This window comes from Colossoma macropomum, unplaced genomic scaffold, assembly GCF_904425465.1.
Source record: "Colossoma macropomum unplaced genomic scaffold, Colossoma_macropomum, whole genome shotgun sequence".
Taxonomy (NCBI): domain Eukaryota; kingdom Metazoa; phylum Chordata; class Actinopteri; order Characiformes; family Serrasalmidae; genus Colossoma; species Colossoma macropomum.
In genome coordinates, this window is record NW_023494784.1 from 3,698,448 (window position 1) to 3,719,901 (window position 21,454).

The window sequence follows — 21,454 nt, forward strand, 5'->3', positions numbered from 1 at the left end:
AAAGATGACGCAAGTACACTGCAGAACATTTCCCAAGCATGAAAGTGAAATAGAGCCTTAATGGGGCCTCAGATTGTGCTCCAAACCTGAATACAGCCCAAAGAGCTTCCTCTATCAAAGTAGACCTGACGCAATTTTGTCTGAACCAGACTATCTCAACAAAATTCTGTCCAAAACTGACTGAATCAGACAAAACGCTGACCCAAAACCAACTGTATCTCGACAAAATTCTGCATTGTGACAATATTTTGTCCCAAATCGACTGGATCCTGTCAAAATTCTGTTTGAGTCATAATGAATCCTGACGAAATTTGGTTTGAACCCAACTGTATCCCAGCAAAATTTTGCCTGAACTCAACTGTACCCTGAGAAACTTCTGTCTGAATTCGACTGTAACTCAAAAAAATTCTCACAAACTGACTGAATCAGACAAAACACTGACCCAAACCGACAAAATTATGACCAAAACCGTTTTTCCCAGTTGTATCCTGTCTAAATTCTGTTTTAACCCAACTGTATCTTGACATAATTCTGTCTGAATCTAACTGCACCGTGACAATATTTTGTCCCAAATCAACTGTATCCTGCCAAAATTCTGATTGAACCGTAATGAATCCTGTCAAAATTCTGTTTGAACTATACTAAATCCTGACAATAATTCTCAAATTGACTGTATCCCAAAAAAAAATTCTGTCTGAACACGATTGTATCCTGACAAAATTCTGCCATAAACTGTCTGAATCTCAACAAAATTCTGACCAAACCCGACTCGGCAAAAATTCTGTGCCGATGTTCTGTCTGAACACAACTGTCTCCCAACAAAATTTTGTCCCAAATCGACCATATCCCCACAAAATTCTAGCTGAACTTTGCCGTATCCCAACAAAATTATGTCCCAAGCTAAATACGTCCCTTTTTTTTGTCTGAACCTGATTGTAGCTTGACAAACGTTCTATGACAATGTGGACATGAACGAAGACTGACAAAAAATGAAAGAACCCAACCAAACCTGACATAAACAGTCAGGCATCAATATCCCCCCATATATCTCGCTCTAAAAGGAAAGCAGGATCATAAAAATCAGCAGATCAGCGCAGGCAGATGAGAACGAACTCCAGACTTCAGACGGTTACACAAAGACAGGAACGTGAAAATCACGTGAGCAGCTACGAAGAGATTTATTTGTTCCGAAGCTTGTGATTGGACAGGGCCAAAGAAATGGGCGGACCTACCACTGTTCGGCATGCCTCCCTCGGCTGGGCTATTGGCCGTGTCTCTATCGATGGGCGTGGCCTGTGTAAGGGGGCTGAGACAAAGCGGGGGCGAGCAAGGGACAGAGGGTGGAGCTACAGGCGGAATTTCGTGTTGGCAGGACCAGGGCAAGTGGGAGGGGCCAAAGCATTAAAAAAACACAGGAAACAAGGAGGAGTTTCAGGAGTCAATCAAAGGGGGGAGGGGTTAGCAACAGCAGTCAGAGATGCAGTGACACAACAAAGAGCGCAGAAGCAGCAACACATGGAGAGTGCAGGGCAGGCAGCAGGTTAGGAGAAGGATGAAGGGATAAAAACAGTGGATAAGAAAGGGATGCAGGGCATTACATGTAAACATGGCACAACATAACAGAAAATGTTAAATCACCACAATTAAATGTTAGCAGCTTTTCACAATAACAACTTCACTGCATGCTGTTATTGCTCCATTTACACTCTCTGGCCACTCTAGTAGAAACCCCTACCTTCTCAGTCCACTAGGCCTGAGCCTCACGATGATTATTAGCTGAGCTACCAAAGTAACTCCCCCACCATAGCAAGACGCTAATATTGCTACTATTGATCTGAATGTTTTTTACTCTGTTTTTCCATAATAACGAGTTATTTTCATCTGTATTCTAGAGACACTGACTGTGTTTACATGAAAAGATTTTTGCCAACCCGATTATAGATTAAGACTGATGTGTTTATGTTCACTCTACTCAACACTCTGATGGAAAATCTCCGTTTACAAGCTCACAACAAGTAATCCGATCTAAATTTATACGCACACGTCGAGAACCACTTAAGCTACGTTCACATTACCAGGTTGAAGTGGTACAAATCCGATTTTCTGCCCTAATGTGACTCAGATCTGATGTTTTCAGAGCTGTGTGGACACAAATCCGATCTTACTTTCATATGTGGTCCTAGATCGGATACGTATCCGATTCGTGGCCATGTGACCTTAACGTGACGCTCAGAACGGAATTGATGTGCTTTTTTTCCACTGCACTGTGCCATCATTCAGCGTTACCATGGCAGCAGCGCCAAACAGAAGTTAAAGCCTGTAAACGGAGGAAAAGCAGCTCATCTCACCCTTTTCTCCTTCGTCTCGCTCTAATAATGAAGCTGAGAGCTGATCAGAGTTAATTATCTTCTCAGCGAAGCTCGTTCTGCTCGTTAGTTTGTGCTGATGATGCACGTGATTCATTCACGTGACGTTACTGAGTCCGTCCCACCGCCGTCTTTTAAAGATCAGAGCATAAACTTCGTCTCCTCTGCAGACCAGTTTCTGCTCCGCCATGTTGAACGGTATAAACTTTCACTATGACACGACGAACATGATCAGAACGGACTTAAACTTTCCGATAGGGAATGTAATCAGATACAGGCGTTTACACGGATATTATTCTTCTATTTAACGGATTATTTACAGAATTACCCACCTCGATCAATAGGATAGAAATTGTCTGAATGGCCTAAATCGGACTAAACTATTCCAACTGAGCTGTTAGTCAGAAACGTGGCTACCGTAATAATGTAATAATGGCATACCTCAAGATCTCGAGAAAACATTTGTTATGTCATGATGATATAAATCACTCAAAATCTCAAGAAAAAAAACTTGCTATGAGGAAAAAAAACACATGCAAATCCACGGCCCTTCAGGGCTTCCGTATCTTCCCCACACAGTTATGTCATTTCCTACATTAAGGCTGGTTTTACATGAAACTGCATGAAGCTAAATTGCATTGTAAAGTGTCCTTCAACTGTAATAACGATCATGGTGACCGACGTTTTATTTAACAAAGATTAAGCTTCAGCTTTTACGCTATCACTGTGTTTCCTTCCTCGTCCACTCCAGTGTTAGGAACTGTCACAAAATGACCAGCGCTGCTATTATTAGTGTTGCTATGTCTGTCTTTGCTTTGCATGTGGTTACCCAAATAAGCGGATTCTGTTACCGTCACAGGCCTACAGCACACTGGCTGTAGTCCATCTGTTCAGAAACTGACCAGTAAGGGTTGCTGATAAATTCTGATGATCTACAGTCTCTAACTGTACACCTGTATAGTAGACCTGCCAGGTGGGTGGAGCTCATAAAGTGGCCCGAGAGTGGCTACAAGGTAGGGGTTTCTAATAAAGTGAGCTTGGAATAGCATAGCTGAAGATAGTCAGTAATGCTACATATTAAATGGGCATGACTAACATTAATGCTAGCTGTTAATGCTACATGTCAACACATGGGCATGGACAACAGTGCAAACGCTGCCGCAGGTGTTAGTGATACAAGCTGGAGAAGCTCTAAACGTTTGTACAGAGACTCCACTGATTGGACTGCACACTAAAAGCACAAGGAAGGCTGACCCCCCACTGAAGGGGGAGCTTCTCTGGAAGTGTCCAAGGCTAACGGCCCAAGGTCATAAGCTCTAATATAAACATATCTTTTTATAATATACTGAGCCTTCAATCTGCAGTGGGATCCGAATAAATGATTACAGTGCATGTGCATTAATCTGGACTATAAACGTCTTTGCTCACCTGATCTGGGCTTGAGGCCGAAGGGGGGGCTGCTGAAGGGGGGCGAGGACACCGGGGTCTGAGCTTCGCTCTGAAATGTGTGGTACAACACAAACAAGTGTTAACTTCTCTCAAGGGGAACTTAGAGAACATTTTTACAAATTTTACTGAACATCAAAAAAATTATTTACAAAACAATACAACATGCTAATTTGTAGTATTTATTAATTAATTTGTAAATTAAATTTTTTGCATGTTTATCATTTTCATATGGTGTGAAAAATAAAAACAAACAAACAAAAAACTAAGCAGGACCTGATGACACTAAAGATTTACCTTGTGCACTTCATGCGTATAATGATCGTTCGACTTCTCCTGGCACATCATCTCCGCCTACGACACAGAGAACGAAGCTGCAGGTCACCAGAGCTACATACGCTCTACACTCACCCACATAAACACTACAGTCAACCACAGATTTACCAACAGGCCACACCGACTCTTTGACCCAGGCAAAGTGTGAAAGAGAAGATGATGATGCAAATTTAATAAATAAATAAAATCAGCTAGTTTTTGAGATTAGAAGACTTTTTAAAAAAAATCTAAATGGTGTGCAAGAAGAAAATAAATTATTTTTGTATGAATTTATTCATTAATTATTAATTATTAAATAAAATTTTACATAAAAAATTGCAAAAACTCAAAATAGAAAAAAATGTGATTAAAATTTTCCAGATTCATAAATCCCTGGTATTCTGTAAGAAGAGATGAAACTATTAAAAATGATCAAATTCCAAATAGTTTGTAAGAGTAGAAGAAATTATTATTCAAATTCCAGTATTTCAAAATTCTACATAGTCTGAAAGAAGAAATGATTTAGAAAAAACATAAGAACATTTATATTTCCAATATTCAAAAACTCAAAACAGAAAAAATGTGATTAAAATTTCCCAAATTCAGAAACTCCAGGTAGTTAAGAGAAATTAGCAGAAGAAATATTTATTGAAAATTTAAAAATTCTAGGTAGTCTGCAAGAAGAGAAATAATGGTTAAAACAGTTAAAATGGTTAAAATTCAAAACAGTATTAAGTGCAGAAACATAAGAACAGAAAACATATGATTTGAATTTCTGAAACAATTTTCTGAAATTCCAGCTAATTTCTAAGATTCAGTTTAAGATTTAGCCAGAATTGAACATAAACAAGTATTTAAAAAAATCAAAAATTCTTGGTAGTTTGCAAGAAGAAAAGAAATTATAAAAAATAAACCAAATGCCAAAGACTCCAAAATGCAGGTTTGTAAGAGCGAAAGAAATGGTTATTAAAAATAAAAAAAATCTAAATTGTCAAACTCCTCTTCTGGTCTGAACAGACCTGCTAATTAAAGACATTCTTTTATCACTCATTTGAACTTAAACCTACTGATTTACAGAAACGTAACTATAATGTGGTCCATGAACAAACAGAGTGTGATGTCAGCGTCTACAAGCTGCTTCTGAGCGTGTTCTGATTATCTGTGGTGATACAGCTCAGAGCCGCCCGGCGCTGTGAATGAGGCACAATGAGGCCCTGTTCTCTCCCTCAACACCTCTCTGTTCTCTCTCCCAGCTCTCTCCTTTTTTCCTCCCCCTGCATTCCCCTCTCCTCATCCTTTCTGTTTCATTCTTCAGCTGCTTCATAAGAGAAGAAAAAACTGTTAAGATTTTTTTTTTAATTCTAGAGGAGATATTAAGTTGCAAAGATTGAAAAATTCCAGCTAATTTGTAAGAGCAAACAGATTATAATGGTGGTTTTGATAGAGATGACTGAAATTCTAGAATAAGAAAGAATAAGAAAGAAGGATGTTATCAGAGATAATAATTTTGTAATTGGTTCATTTTTGGACTTTTAACTATGATATGATTTTACGTAAAGTATTGATTTTAATCTGATGATGCTGAATGAGCATGATCTCAATCAAGTTTAGTCCAGTGAGGCAGAAAAACATACAGTTCTGGTCAAAAAGTTTGAACCAACAGCTTGAACGCATACATTAGCTCTAAATGCTTATGATTACATGCTTAACATTTGTTTCCAAGACAAACATAAATCAGAGCATTAGAGTATTTAGAGTATTAGAGTATTCAGAGTATGAGTATTAGAGTAATCAGAGCATTAGAGTATTCAGAGTATGAGTATTAGAGTAATCAGAGTATTAGAGTATTCAGAGTATGAGTATTAGAGTATTCAGAGCATTAGAGTATTCAGAGTATGAGTATTAGAGTAATCGGAGTATTAGAGTATTAGAGTATTCAGAGTATGAGTATTAGAGTAATCGGAGTATTAGAGTATTCAGAGTATGAGTATTAGAGTAATCAGAGTATTTAGAGTATTAGAGTATTCAGAGTATGAGTATTAGAGTAATCAGAGTATTTAGAGTATTAGAGTATTCAGAGTATGAGTATTAGAGTAATCAGAGTATTAGAGTATTCAGAGTATGAGTATTAGAGTAATCAGAGTATTAGAGTATTCAGAGTATAAGTATTCGAGTATTCAGAGCATTAGAGTATTCAGAGTATGAGTATTAGAGTAATTAGAGTATTAGAGTATTCAGAGTATGAGTATTAGAGTAATCAGAGTATTAGAGTATTCAGAGTATGAGTATTTGAGTATTCAGAGTATGAGTATTAGAGTATTCAGAGTATTTAGAGTATTAGAGTATTCAGAGTATGAGTATTTGAGTAATCAGAGTATTAGAGTATTCAAAGTATGAGTATTAGAGTAATCAGAGTATTCAGAGCATTAGAGTATTCAGAGTATGAGTATTCGAGTAATTAGAGTATTCAGAGTATTAGAGTATTCAGAGTATGAGTATTAGAGTAATCAGAGTATTAGAGTATTCAGAGTATCAGAGTATTACAGTAATCATAGTATTAGAGTAATCATAGTATTAGAGTATCAGAGTATTCGAGTAATCAGAGTATTAGAGTATTCAGAGTATGAGTATTCGAGTAATCAGAGTATTAGAGTATTCAGAGTATGAGTATTAGAGTAATCAGAGTATTAGAGTATTCGAGTAATCAGAGTATTACTCTGAAATGTTGAAAATGGTAAAAAAACAAAAAATAAAAACAAACAATCTCTTCTGTAAGTAGTTGTGTCCAAATCTTTGGCTTTTACTGCGTCTACTGTATTTCACAAGCAAAATCACCTGATGGTGAACACACAACACAACAAACACACACTCAACCACATCATCAGGCTGAAGACGGAGCTAGACAGGACGTTTTGGGCAGTGCGATGTTTGACTTCAAAATAATGATAAATAAAGGGCCATGAGGTGTCATGAAAGCTTCATAAGTAGGAATGACCTCTAACTGCATGCAGCAAATCATGAACACAAACACACTCATAACAATGAACCATGTGATCCCAAATTAGTGATGCACTGAAATTAAATCAAATCATAACCAGATCACAAATTTATAACACTGAGCTCAAAAGCCTAAAACCAAAAACTGCCAATTTTTGTTACTTTTTGCAGTATTACGTAAATGATGTTTATTTATTGTCTTATATTTATTCTTTCTGGTTAAACCACAAATAAAAACAATCATTATTCATAAAATGTTATATTTGGAGTCATTTAATGTTGGTCTGTTTTTTTGGCCAAAAATTCACTGCGTTTTTACTCCCGATGTTTTTTGTTGGTTGAAATTTCGGTGCATCACTCTCCAAAACGCTGACTGATGTCATGGCTTTATGAAGATGCATGGGTCAAACGTAACGGATGCTCAGACTAGAACATAGTTCCTCAACTGGAACATGGTTGGTCAGTCGAGAACGCGGGTTCCAGGTGTTACCTCTTGAGCCATGTGGAGCGCGTACTGCTGGCACGCGAGCTGGGCCTCCAGGCGAGCCCGTTCTAGAATGTACTGTCTCTTCCTCTGGAACTCCCAGCCTTCATCAGGACCCTCCTTCAACAACAACGACACCTCACAACTCCTCACAGCTACACTCCACTACCCCCCTCTAAACACTACAGGCTGCCAGGTAGGGTCCACACTGCAGCTCTTCAATCGCTTAACTACATCATTTATAGATCAGCTTCACAGAAGACACTGAATCATTCACAGTAATTAGTAGGGCTGCAACTACTGAACACTTTTATTTTTGAATATTCCATCAAATCATCAAGATATCTGTTTGTTCTATAGCCATACATCCCAGTTAACAAAATTTGTCTGGTTCACTTGTGGGCCACATCCTTGGTTTGTTCTGGCCCAGTATACGGCTGGGTCCTCAGCCCAGATCTGGCCCACACACTGTAAAGTGAGTAGAACTAAAGAATGTGGCCCAAATCTGGCCCCAATCTGGCCCAACTACATGTTGGTCCACAATATTCATGCCAGAATTGTCCCACAAATGTAGACACATGGCAAAACAGTATGAAGCTGTCCAGGATCTGGCCCTGTTGTGGCTCGCATGCCTAACATCTACCTGGTACTCAACCAACACTCACATAGAAAAGCCAAAATTGGCCCAGAACTAGCTGCTGTCTGGGAAAAATATACATAAAAAGATATGTTTAAACTTAATTATTAAATAATTTTTAACATTTTTACCAAATTTTTCTCCCCAATTTTAGTCGTGTCCAATTCCACCCGCTAACTAGAAAAACATCAGCAATAAACAATATTTCCTCGTACTACGTAGCATAAAATGCTATTATAATATAATATATGATCATTTTTATTATCAGATTTATTAAATTGTATTGTATATCCATTGCAGCCCTAGTAGTTACTGAATATTAAGTCCTGAGATTAATAACTAGATAATAAGCCTGGGTTTGAGGGGTTCAACATCACAAAAAGCTTCCACAAATCAATCACACACTTCAAACCACAACACAAAAACACAAGCTGGGACTGAAACAGCCTCAGAGGTGAAGCTGTACTCCAGGGTTGGGCGGTATCCACATGTTTCATGCCTTCAAACCATCTCCAAATATTAATACAGTATACAGTGTAACCAGGTTTGGGGAGTAAAAGCGTCGTAAGTGATGTAAAAGCATATTTGCCACTTTTGTGGCATCTCATTTTGCCTTATTTCAAAATCAAAAATAATCTGAAACTTTAGTTCACTTACATTGCCACCAAATAAGTGAACACAGTGCATGATCTTAGTCATTCAATGAATCTCAAGCCATCCAGCTAACAAGTGCTAAACGGGTCATTCTATAGAAACGTCCACTTCTTTATCTCTCCATAGGAGTCACTGGTGTTACTGGTCCTCATTGGTGTTACACATAAGAAAGAAACACCAGAGACATTTTTAATGAAAAAAAATTTGTATTCTATTTTTTCTCAGTTACCTCAGAATAAAGTCGGTCACACCAGTGACTTCAGCTAAAAGCTTCATATGAAATCATGAGCTAAATGAGAAAATCTCTGATAACTGAAAGACACAGTGGACTCACCATGAGCTTTTCTTCATAGATCCTCAGAAAACAGGTAAAAGGAAGTCGAGTGATGTCATCAGTGTGACTTTTATTACAAAATAAGAGATTTTTTGTTACGCAGTAACACCAGTGACACGACTCCTGGGGATCACCATTTCATTATATATTTCATAATATTTATTTGGCATTTGTTTTCTTTGTCATTTAACTTACATATTCCACAGTCATGTACAGATTATTGTAGTTAAAATTGAAGAAAAACGTTTTTTTCTTCAAAATATGGCCTCAGCCTTCACACATGACACTGAGGACGAGCTCTTCTGTGGTGCTTGGAATTCTAGATAATTGATTTAAAAACCAATATTGCTAAATTGAGGCTCGAGAAGGTGTAACTGTTAAAATAACGTACTGTTTTACTATAAAATATAAATAAATTGTAACGCTAATATGTTTTTTAAGTGTAATATATCTGTAAACGCTAGGGACACAAAAATGGACGTTTCTGTAGAATGACCCAAATGTGAAACAGTGCTCAAATCTGAGGGTTTTGTGACTGAGTGAGTGACTGAAGGCCTAAATGAAACCTGCTCTGTGGTGTTTGGGATTGTAGCATTTTGGCTAAACATGCTACACAACACAGCACAGCCCTGATTCCAGCTAACTGAGGCTAAAATGACAGCTGAATAGAGGATATCTGAGATTGCAATGCCGAGTGACCGGTGTTGGAGCGAAAGCTGAAATCAAACTGTTTTGTGCTGTGTAGCTTTTAGCCGTCGCTGAGCCGCTATCATGCTTTGTTTTTTAAGGTTTTTCTTGGCTCTGAATTTTCCCCTCACCTATCGGTGAGCTCCCACACCACCAGTCAGTGACCCCTCTGAATTATAAATGGACAGAATGTGTTTAACTAGCCATTCAGACATGGAATAGAAATCTGACACATCATAATTTTGAAACACTGTCATCATTTTTAAATATCCCAGATAGCAGCATATATCGGTCCCCTGGCTTGATAAGGTCGGCATCCCACTGACTGTTTGCCACTGCTGGTCCCCCCCTCAGACCGCCCAGATTACTGTCCTGCACACAAACTCTAACTAGTTTTTAATCTCCTCAAACAGATTTTAAATGCGCAGAGACTTTTATTTTAGAAAATAAACTAAGACAAATATCATATTGATGACGAGACCTAATGTAAAATGATTTTATAGAAAATGTGGTTGATGACACTGTGCTGGATTAATTAATTTACAAAGTATAACTAAAGGAAAGAGGGAAAGTAAACTGGACTGTGAGTGGAAACTGAGTGAGGATAACTGGAATTTTGTTTATTACTCTGCTTAAACACCGGTGGGCCTCCCGGAAAATGCTGAGCAAAATACAAGTGGACCGCCAGCCTTGCCATCAGCGGACCAACAGTGGCCCACTGACCTCTTGCTATCAGAGATCGTGGAATACCTTCTTACCATTATTCCGCCCAACCCTACTATATGCATATAAACATATTGTATATGCATATAACTTCAACAAGCTAGTATCACATGAAAAACTAGCGTTAACACGAAAAACACCATCACACTATTCTAAAACACACAGTATGGATCTCAGTCCATAGTAGACTCCAAAATCCTCACACCACACTACCACACACTACCACACACTAATTCACTTTATTTCTGTTTCCACAGGAAACAACTCAATGCATCATGAAATTGAAGATTTCTCCAACATCTGATATCAGATTAGGTCAGATTAATATGAAACTATTTTGGATTCAGAATTATTAAAAAAAAAAAATTATTACACAAATGGAGGAGAGGAATACAGACAGTAAAAACGTCAGCCTTTTTATTAACTTTCATGTTTAAAAATAACCTGAGAATCCTGTTTTGGCCAAAAATGCCTTTTATTGTTATTGATTATAATCAATTCCAACAATCTAAAATCAATGCACTTGAATCGCCACCTGCAGATCAATACATCAAAGCAAGCATCGTTCCATCCCGAGTGCACACACAAGCACTACAACAAAAGCTAATACGTAATGGAAGCTTACACCCCACCACTTAGAGAGCCGCTAACCGCATGCCTAAATCTCTTGCCTCAAACAGTGTGGAGTCGTTAAGTAACCTCTAATAGACTAGTTTAGACTATATGACATACTTTTATCACCAAACATGGACTAAAAGAGGACAAAGTTCAGGTGGTTGCTACTGTTTCTAGCTATGCCAATGTACTTTAGTCCATGATTATGAATAACAGTGTGTCATATAATGTCAAAAACCACAAAAGCAAATCTATTAGGGATTAATTAAAGAGGAATTCCGCAAACTTTTTAAAATGTCTGCATAATTTAGCAGTTAAGATGTAAACAAAGTCATTCAGAGTGGTTTGGTGTGAAATGGTTAATTGTAGAGACTCAGATTTCTTTACAGTGGTGGTGACGGGAACCAGAGGTCACCATGACTACAACACAAATATAGACATTTTATTTACTATCCAGAACCACCAGTGAACCTACATGAGTTTTTATGTTTTATATGGAATGTTGATGATGGTAAAATAGTGGAAAATCTGAAAAAATAAGTTTTTTTGGGGACTACTTTACTGCATGTACCTCTACATCATGAATGATTTAGGCTAAAACCTTCTTAAAACTATCATAAAACAATGTCTCAGAGATCAGGCAGCGTTTTCATAACTACTTCTTGTAGTAACTTTCTGTGAGGGAGCTTTTAGAGGTGGACGTCTGGTTCCTATCACCACCACTGTGAACACCAAACCACTCTGAATGACTTCGCTTACACCTTAACCATTTAAATATGCAGAAATATTGAAAAATCAACAGCCCCAGCGCAAAACTAAAGAGGCAAACTTCAGACACTAAACATGTCTTGGCTGATGAACTACATTTGGGGTAAAGTGGGAATGTTTACATTACATTTTATTTTTTGGACAAATGTGTATTTATGTGCAATTCTGAAGAATAAACTCTGAAAAAATATGAAAATTAGATCAAGATCATCTTCAGCTTTGACACATGAGGAACTCACTTAAGGAATATTCAGTGAACTCTGAGGACCACAGACTGGCCACACACAGCCAGAGACCACACAAACACCTACAGGAAACATGCCACACAGGAAATACAATACCTTTGGTGTGGTCTGTCCGTCATCACTCTCCTGGCCACTGAGAGAAAAAAAAAAGAATGAATCAACGATGATCCAAATGGGTGATTACTACATATTACATTAAAAAAGAAGTTGACTGTGTGTATATAATAACATACACTGACCAGCCACTTCATTAAGTCCACCTCCTTGTATCTACACTCACTGTTTTATCAGCTCCACTGACCATATAGTTGCACTAGTTCTACAGTTACAGACTGTAGTCCATCTGTTTCTCTGCATACTTTGTTACCCTGTTCTTCAATGGTCAGGAGCAGCAGATGAGCTATCGTCTCTGACTTTACATCTACAAGGTGGACTGACAAGGTAGGAGTGTCTAATAGAGTGGACAGTGAGTGGACACAGTGTTTAAAAACTCCAGCAGCGCTGCTGTGTCTGATCCACTCACACCAGCGCAACACACACTAACACACCACCACCACGTCAGTGTTACTGCAGTGCTGAGAATGATCCACCACCCAAATAGTACCTGCTCTGTGAGGGGTCCATGGGGGGTCCTGACCACTGAAGAACAGGATAACAAAGTATGCAGAGAAACAGACGGACTACAGTCTGTAAGGTAGGAATAATTGTTTTCAATGCTATAAAATAAATATAGTTTCAGATAAATGTGTACTGAATCAACTATGATGCCGGTGCTCTACACCTTCAGGTTTCATAGAATTAACAGAAGCTGTAAAAAATGAAGAAATTTACAAACACACAACATAAAGTGGTCAGTGTGTGTATACAGAAATAATTTCCAGTACTTAAGAGACTCATCTACGGTGACCATTTCCACTGGGTAGAGTTTAATTCCAGATAAATCCGCCGAGTTCATATTCACCCTGAAAATAAAAGCACAAAACAAATCAGAAAAATATTGGACTGTTCTTTAACATATAAAGTTAAGTACAATAAATATTACATCACAACACACAATTATAATTAGGGACTAATAGTGAGTGAAAAATTATGAGTTGTCATAACCGTGCAGATAATGTTACATACAAACGGTGCAAACTACACTAATGCTAACCCGTTTTAGCTGAATGTCTGAGCAAAGGGATGATTCAGACATGTTTCAGATGAAAATGAGAATCCATCAGACCCTTGATCACCTCCAGCTGTCTAGTCCGCTGCATCTGAAGTAGTCCAGTTTATTTCTGAGGCAGCAGAGATAAATAAATGGCCAGTCTTTCAGGGTTAGCCTTAGTCCAACATGGACACTAGACACACTGTACGTGAAACAAGCTCTGAACCAGCTGGTACTGAAGCACGGATGACTGTAACATTCCCCAAATTCAAATTTCCAGCAGCGTCTGACAGTCGTAGATACACGTGTATGGAATGCATGTATGAGACAAAGCTGAAACGTTTTCGAAATTCCCGTTCCACCTTAAATGGTGCAGCAGTTATATTTAGGGACCTGTACTAGTGCCAGAATGTAAAGGCTGCTTCATTTAAGGAGGAAGAACAAAATTTGAACAAAAAGATGCCGAATAAGGAACCAAGCTTAGCTTCGTATAATATATATATGGTAAAAATATTAGCCAGGTGGAACTTTTTCATACTTTCTATGAGGAATATTAGGAAAGAAAAAGATTTGCAATCTGTTCATGTCAAGTACCCAAAGGTTTCTCGCCTACAGGTTTGATACCACCTGAAAACACAACCTGATATGCTGAACACAGCAAAACAGAAACAGTAAGGAAAGTTCCAACATCACCTGCACACTCAGTTTCTGAGATAATGATTAAAAAAAATCACAAAAGTCAGCCAAAGTGCAAAAAATTACTAAAAATAATGGAATTCACTGGGTGAATTACACTAAGAATTCACTAAGTGTTTACATGCACTTAATAATCTGATCATAATCGAATTTCTGCAGTAACCTGATTATACTGGTTATTTGAACAGCCCTCCAATTTCTTAGATCGGAGTAGGATCTAGAAATCTGATTAAGAAATCCAATAAAGAGGCTGGATTTAAGCTCAGTAATCAGATCTCTAAGTGCTGTAAACTCTTACTCTGATTTCTTTCGGATTTCTCAGTCTGAGCATGTGTGAAAACAGACTGCAGTACCGGAAATAAATAAGCAGTGGCGCCGCGAGACGCAGCAAAACACTCTGTGAGTGATACTAAAACCAAATACATGCTTGACGAAATGAAGGATTTAAATACTCTTCATCTTCTAGATGATGTACGTTCATATTTTCAGGTAAAGTGGTACGAAGTTTCTAAAAAAAAAAGCTGTGGCCTGAAGTTTTACGCTACGTTTACGTCACGTCTTCTTCTGTGAGTTTATTGTCTGGCATCCATTGGTCAAATTAAGTGCACCATAACACATTTAATTAGAGGAACAGTAATGACATAAGAAAGAAAATATGTACCGCTGACCCCACATACCTGTTAGGGTCTTGCAGCATCTCCACTGCTTCCTTCAGAGGACTGATCATATCAACCTTCGACCTGTAGGTCAGGTAGTCATGTGATCAGAACTGATACAGAGGTTATTAAAGTTATAATTTGGCAAAAATCTAATTTACACTATTTTCCCCACATTAACTCAAATGTAGTTAATCAGCTAAGATGTTTAGTGTTTGAAGTTCTTATTGTTAGCACTGGAACTACGAGGCTAATGTAGCTAACAAGTAATGCCAGTCTATATCCCATCAATTCAGGGGTGGAGACAGTCCAGAGAAAATATACGTAAACAAAGTATGAGTACTGAATCAAAATTTGACTTCCTTAAAAGTGGAAGTATGAGTTAGCTACATTAGCCTAGATCGACTACTACATTTGAAGTAAGAGGGGAAATTTTCTGTCAAATTTCTATAAATTTCTATCAAATTTCACTTTTGTTGTGAAAATTGTACACAATTCAACAATATTAAACAAAACGCTCCATTTAAGGACATTTCGTAACTCATTTAGATGATATAAAGCAGCACCATAACTATATAAGCACATCTGTTCAGCACTTCAAACTAAACAGCATGTAATATTAGCAGTGAGCAAACGGCAATCAGGCGTGACTAGATGGAAGGATGACCGCAGAATAAAAGACTAGAATAAAGAAAAAGAACTCACATTTGCTCCGAGGCCCAGTTACTGTCTTCTTCTATCCTGAGCGGCTCGTCAAAGTCGCCTCCTCGACCCTGCAAACACAAACACGTCATCTCCAGCTGCACTCTGTCACGTGACTGCACAGTGAGGAACTGACCGGTTAGCAATTACAATGGACCCGTCCAACACTGCCTGCCTGTCAGAGCGACTGATACCCCCCAACACTGCCATACCAGTTCCAGAAACCTCCGACACACAAACTGTGGGATGCTTCCCAATTTTATTGACTATAACCCAATTATAAATCATACCGCATCACATTACTGTGTCACATTGCAACAACTCTGATAACCATGTATGGTATCTAGTCACAGTGCAACAGCCTACGGCTATAAAGCACACGTTCACACTGTTATAATCTGAACAGAAAACAGTAGTGCTGGTGATAATTTCACCTTTATTAATTTGGCTTTATTAAAAGCCAACTTACTGTTCTGCATAATCTTATTCTCCTTATTACTATTCTGCGCTCAAAAAATAAATGTGGCAGTAAATTTAAAGTGAAAGTAAATTTAAGGTGGCAGTGAACCGAAGGTATCATTAAATTTAAGGTGGCAGTGCATTTAAGGTAACAGTAATTTGAGGTGGCAGTGAATTCAAGTTGGCAGCGGATTTAGGGTGGCAGTGAAGTTAAGGGGGCAGTGGATTTTCAGTATCAGTTAATTGATAGATTAATGGTGGCATTGGAATTAGGGTAGTAACAGGCGCTGTGGCCCCCTCAGCGTCCCTGTTAGCTGATAGGTCTAAGACATGTGATGTGTATGTTCCTTACCTTGATATAACTGACAAATCGCGAGCTGAGGGCTGAGTCTCTGCAGTTATACGGTTCCTTCAGGGAGTCCGAGGGGCTTCTGTCCGCTACAGAAAACACATGTAAATATTTGTGTTGTATTAAGAAGCTTAAATTTTCAGATTCACTTCACTGATGCTGACAGTATACCAGAGCATAAAACAACGCAGAAGGAAAAGCGTTGGAACTCCAGTGAAATCGTGACTGCAGTGGGAAAGAAAATAGCAAAAAACAATGCTGAGGAAAAAACTCCTTGGAGTGCTGAGTTCCCCTGTAGAACTACAGGACAACTTCTTGCTCCATCCAGCATCTATCAGCATAGGAACTGAAGTTTGTTAGGCTGGATTCCTCTCTATTTCTGACATTTCAGTCTTTTTTCCTACCCTGAGAAAATCACAGCCCCTGTGTATGGAACTACATGTGATTGCCAACAGCTAAATTAGAAGAAAATACAACCCACTACAAACTTGCGCATCCTGCTGTCATTTTATTGCTGTGCAGATTAGAGTATTAAGGCTAAAACCTTATTCAGACAGGGAATATTTTTACATGGGTAAGTGGGATAATATAAGTTTTACTGGTGCTTCACAGTGATTTAATCCGGAGGGTGTTGCGCTCTTTGTGCCTGCAGAAGCTGATCAAATCGATCAATTAGAGCTGTTTTTTGTTTTGCTACCATGAGGAAAACGGTCAGTTCGCCTGGTAAGTTTCTCCTGTAAACCTGGAGTTTAAGAGGGCTTAATGATGCTATTGATGCTTCCCTTGTTTCCAGCTCATGGAGGTGAACTTGAACTGTAAACGCTTCACTCGTCTTCCGATATAAAATAAGCTGGGCGTAAACACAGTGACAGACATCTGACGACGGTGCTGTAGATCAGATTTACGGCAGAAAACGACTCGATTCACATGAAAAGTAAGCGGCTGTGTAGAGTCCCGTCTGCAGTCTGACTCTCCACGTTTCTTCCACTTTGGGTCTTGAGTCTTTTCCGAGTCATGAGGCGCAAGTCAGAGTCAAAGTCCGAGTCACTGGTCAAGTCATAAGTCTTTTTTGATTTTGTCGAGTCTCGAGTCATCAAATTCGTGACTAAGTCGTATGACTCGAGTCCACACCTCTGCTAGATAGAGACAGTAACACAAACCATTCAGCTGAAGTGAAATTACACCATGAATGTAATGTTAATGAGGTGGTCTTTATGGACACAACTGTGCAAATGTCAGAGACCCTTCATATCTGCAGTTTCCAATCAATACATTCATTAAGTACAAATTATTCATTTCTCAGCATCAGGAAAAAAAGACATTTAACAGAAAATTACAGTCTCAAAACGTAAATTCCACCTTTTTCAGTATTTAATGTGCCCCCTCTTCACCGTTATTCCAGTTTTCATTCTTTTCAGGATTCTCACTTTCAGTTCCTCAAAGAATCTGCAGACACACCTCCAGAGTTCAGTCTTAGAAGCTGGTTGATCATTTTCTGAAGTAATCAAACACATTCAGTGGTGTTGAGGTCTGGACTCTGGGGTGGTCAGTCCATTGTTCAGCTTCTTTGTTTGATGTGTCCATCTCCTTTTCTCAGTGAGGTTCTTCTTGATCAGCTACACATCCTTTCAGACCCACAGCGCTGAGTCGTCTTCTCACAGTGGAAGGATGGACAGAAACACCTGTGGATGTTTTCAGATCTGAAGCAGCTTGATTTTCTCCTCTCTCTCAGAGATGAAAGCTTTCAGTGCTGTTTATCTGATGGGGGCAGTTTTGGTGTCTACCAGCTCTTCCAGGTGGTTGTTAGGAGGAACATTTTCTCTGTAGTGTTTAATCAGTTCTGAAAACTCCACTATCTTTCCTTTTAAATTAAATACATTAAGGGTGGTCTCTGTTTTTTTCACAGTTCTGATGCTAGCTGTGTGTTTTATTACTCTGCTCTGTGCTCGTCTTGCTAACAGTTCCGGTATACTCACTACTAGACTAGACTAGACTTCAGACTAGACGACACTGCTGACCTGCAGCTGTGATCAGGTTGAGCTCCGAGTACCTCAACAGTTACTCTGCAGTTCTGCTACTTCACCTTACAGCTTTCAGCACCCCTCCCACAACTCTCTCTGTGTGCTGACACTGATTTCCTGTTGTGTATCAGCACTTCCTCTCCTGGTCCCGCCCTCAGGTCAAACCTGGGTCACACACACACTCACACACACATGTAGAATGACTGTGTTTCTTCAGGATCAGTGGTCTGTGTGTCAGCATGACTAAAGGATGTTTTTGTTCCACTCCTTTCACTTCCTACAGAACCACATTTCATCACAGAACTACGTCCCTCTAGAAACCAGGGGCTCCTTAGACAAGCCGACTGATAAATCCACTAGTAGGCACTGTGGGAAGCTGTCGACTCAGTGCCTGAAATACAGCTGTAGTAAAAACGGAATTGAACATGTGAACAGGCAGAACACAAATCACTTTTCTGCTAAACAAAATTCTTTTTTAGTTTTTATTTTTGTTTTTTTTTTTCCAGTTTTTATTAGTGCTGAAATACCACAAGATTAAACCAATTCCACCAAATGCTGTGTAAAACTGCACTGACATACAGGCTTGTTAAGCCGGGCTTCCACTACATGACCTTTACCCCGATTTCAGCCCTGATTCACAGTCTGTCTGAGACTGAGCTGGTCGGCTCTAGGGTCAGTCGGAGTCGAGGGCTGGAGAGAGAGTCGAGTTGTGTTTGAGGGGCTCAGCCTCAGATTTTTGGCCTCCTGATCATATTTCAGACCAGTCAGAGTTTATCAAACGTTTGATTTTTCCAACCCGACTCTGAGTTAAATCTAGTGTAAACTGGTCAACGACTCAATCTGAAAAACTCAAGCACAACTGAGTTAAAGTACACTTAAAACTAAAGTATTACCAAACTGATCACATTTGTAATCCATGATCCTCATTTCAACATGTTTACCTGCTGCTTCTTTACTGTTTCAGCACAAACGGCAGAGAAAACAGCAGCAGCAGCTCCACGATTGTTTATTTGCGTGTCCTAGTGACGGGAGAACGCAAGAGTTTGTGTGAGTTTGCGAGAGTTCAGTGAATTCAGATGAGTTCAGTGGGCTCCGTTCGGTTCAGCAGCAGCTGAAAAGCTGAATAGTGTGTGATCCCCAATATTTCAGTCGCCCCAAAAAAATCTGCAAACAACAGTCTGACAGAGCTGAAACTGAAAACTGAAAAACGTCAAAATGGACATACAAGGTTTTGTTCTGACGTTTACAGGTAATCACACGTTTTTTTTTCATGTGACCTCATTTTTTCACATGTAAACACAGGTTTTTCACAGATAATACATGTTTAACATGTGAAGTGTACAAAAACCATGTGTTTGTTCACAAGTGAAACGCATGTCACTGTTTTGTAGGCTGATGTTTACTGTGATCGTCTATTTTTTCTAAATAAAGTACTGAAAGAACTGTTGGGTTTCCAGCTGTTAAAGATTTGTGTGGATCTTAGAGAGTAACTCTGAAGTAATGAGTAATGAGATTACTTTTCCAAGAAGTACTCAGTAAAGTAATCCCATCACAGTTTGAGAGAAGAAATGAGTCACTTGTAATGGACTACTTTTTTGACACTGGTTACCTGTTAGAGCGCTGATATGTTCAGTGGAGTCATCTTTGCTGATTCCGTCTTCCTCTGTGATATTGGTCATCGGCACATTGAGACTCAGACTGTCCTCATCAGACGGCTAAAACACACACACACACACACACACACACACACACTCATTATTATACTAATTATGAGTCACTGAGTGCGTTCACATGCACTTAATAATCCGATAACTGCAGAAAATCAGATTTTGTCAGTAATCCAATCAACACGTTTACATGCACGAGTAATCAGATAATGGGGAAACTCTGGGTCAACATGAGTCAGTCAGTAATCAGATTTCTGCTTTGCAACCAGCCAATAAACTCACAGAAGAAGACGAGACGTAAACGTAGCGTAAAACGTCATGCTGCGATTTTTTTTAAAACATTGCGCCACTTTACCTGTAAATATTAACATACATCATCTAGAAGATGAAGAATATTATGTGTTTGGTTTCAAAGTCGCTCCAAAAGTGTTTTGCTGCGTCTCGCGGCGACGCTGCTCGCTTATTTCTGGCACCGCAGTCTCTCGGGTTTCTCAGTTCTGGCGCAGGCGCAGACTGAGAAAACCGAAAGAAATCAGAGTAAGAGTTTACATGCACTGAGAAATCTGATTACTCTGAAAATCCAGCTCTCTTTATCAGATTTCTTAATCAGATCTCTAGATCGGAGTACAGCGTTTACATGACCATTTGAATAATCGGATAACTGCAGAAATCAGATTATGATCGGATTATTGAGTGCATGTCAAATGCACTCAATTATGAGCCAAAGGCAAACAACATACATAAAGCACAGATATGATCTATATGTAAATATACACACGTTAGGAAAGCACTCTACTAAAGGCAAAAGCATTCTGTTGGTCCTGTAGGTCAGTCCTGTTTTTCTCTGGGCCATGCACAGCCTTCAATCATCCTAACATACGGTTTTTACTACAAAGTGGGGACACTTCCATCCCAAAATTGAATGAAAACAAACACAAACACACACACTGACCTCTGTGGCAGAAAGGCGTTTGTCTCCGTTGTCGCTGCCCACACCGGAGTCACTGTCAAGTTTCTTGTGCTGATCGATGTCCTCCGTACTGAGAGAGAGACAGAGAGAGAGAGAGAGAGAGAGAGAGAAGGAGTTAAGGGAACATTTAGTTTGCACAGACAAGAAAGCTGCTTCTCTCTCTCTCAGTCTATTAACACGATTCTCCTGAGATGATCCAGCGCACACACATGACCTGAATTTCCCTCATTCTTCCCTCCCTTGTAACGTCTCTCTACTTTTCCACTGTCTGAGACGATACCTTACACCATACCTGAAGACTACGAGCTGAAACTGAAATGCAGTACTGCTGGCTGGGCTTTGTGGCTGTTTGAGCTTTGGGTTAGCACAGGCTGTCACAGCGTGAGGCTAATGGGAAACTGTATAAACATCTGTACATTAATAAACACTTCATTAGGCCCAAGAGAGACTGTGATCATAAACTTGCTCACTGTCGACTAGCTATTTTACTAGCTGTTTACAAGCAAGTTATAG

At 39.1% G+C, this 21,454-nt stretch overlaps 1 protein-coding gene across 3 annotated transcripts in view; it reads right to left on the reverse strand.

The window, feature by feature from the left end:
* Positions 1-21,454, reverse strand: part of lrch1 (leucine-rich repeats and calponin homology (CH) domain containing 1) — a 98,923-nt gene that overhangs the window by 20,491 nt on the left and 56,978 nt on the right. For 2 of the 3 annotated variants that reach the window (XM_036576065.1, XM_036576057.1), the window contains exons 7-16: positions 20,924-21,011; positions 19,914-20,019; positions 16,287-16,372; positions 15,479-15,546; positions 14,795-14,857; positions 13,156-13,233; positions 12,368-12,404; positions 4,110-4,166; positions 3,795-3,864; positions 1,233-1,346 (exon numbers count right to left, since the gene is read on the reverse strand). In XM_036576065.1, the coding sequence (XP_036431958.1) occupies positions 1,233-1,346; positions 3,795-3,864; positions 4,110-4,166; positions 12,368-12,404; positions 13,156-13,233; positions 14,795-14,857; positions 15,479-15,546; positions 16,287-16,372; positions 19,914-20,019; positions 20,924-21,011 (767 nt within the window). The remainder of the gene's footprint in view (positions 1-1,232; positions 1,347-3,794; positions 3,865-4,109; positions 4,167-12,367; positions 12,405-13,155; positions 13,234-14,794; positions 14,858-15,478; positions 15,547-16,286; positions 16,373-19,913; positions 20,020-20,923; positions 21,012-21,454) is intronic. The other variant, XM_036576073.1, reaches the window with a different exon arrangement.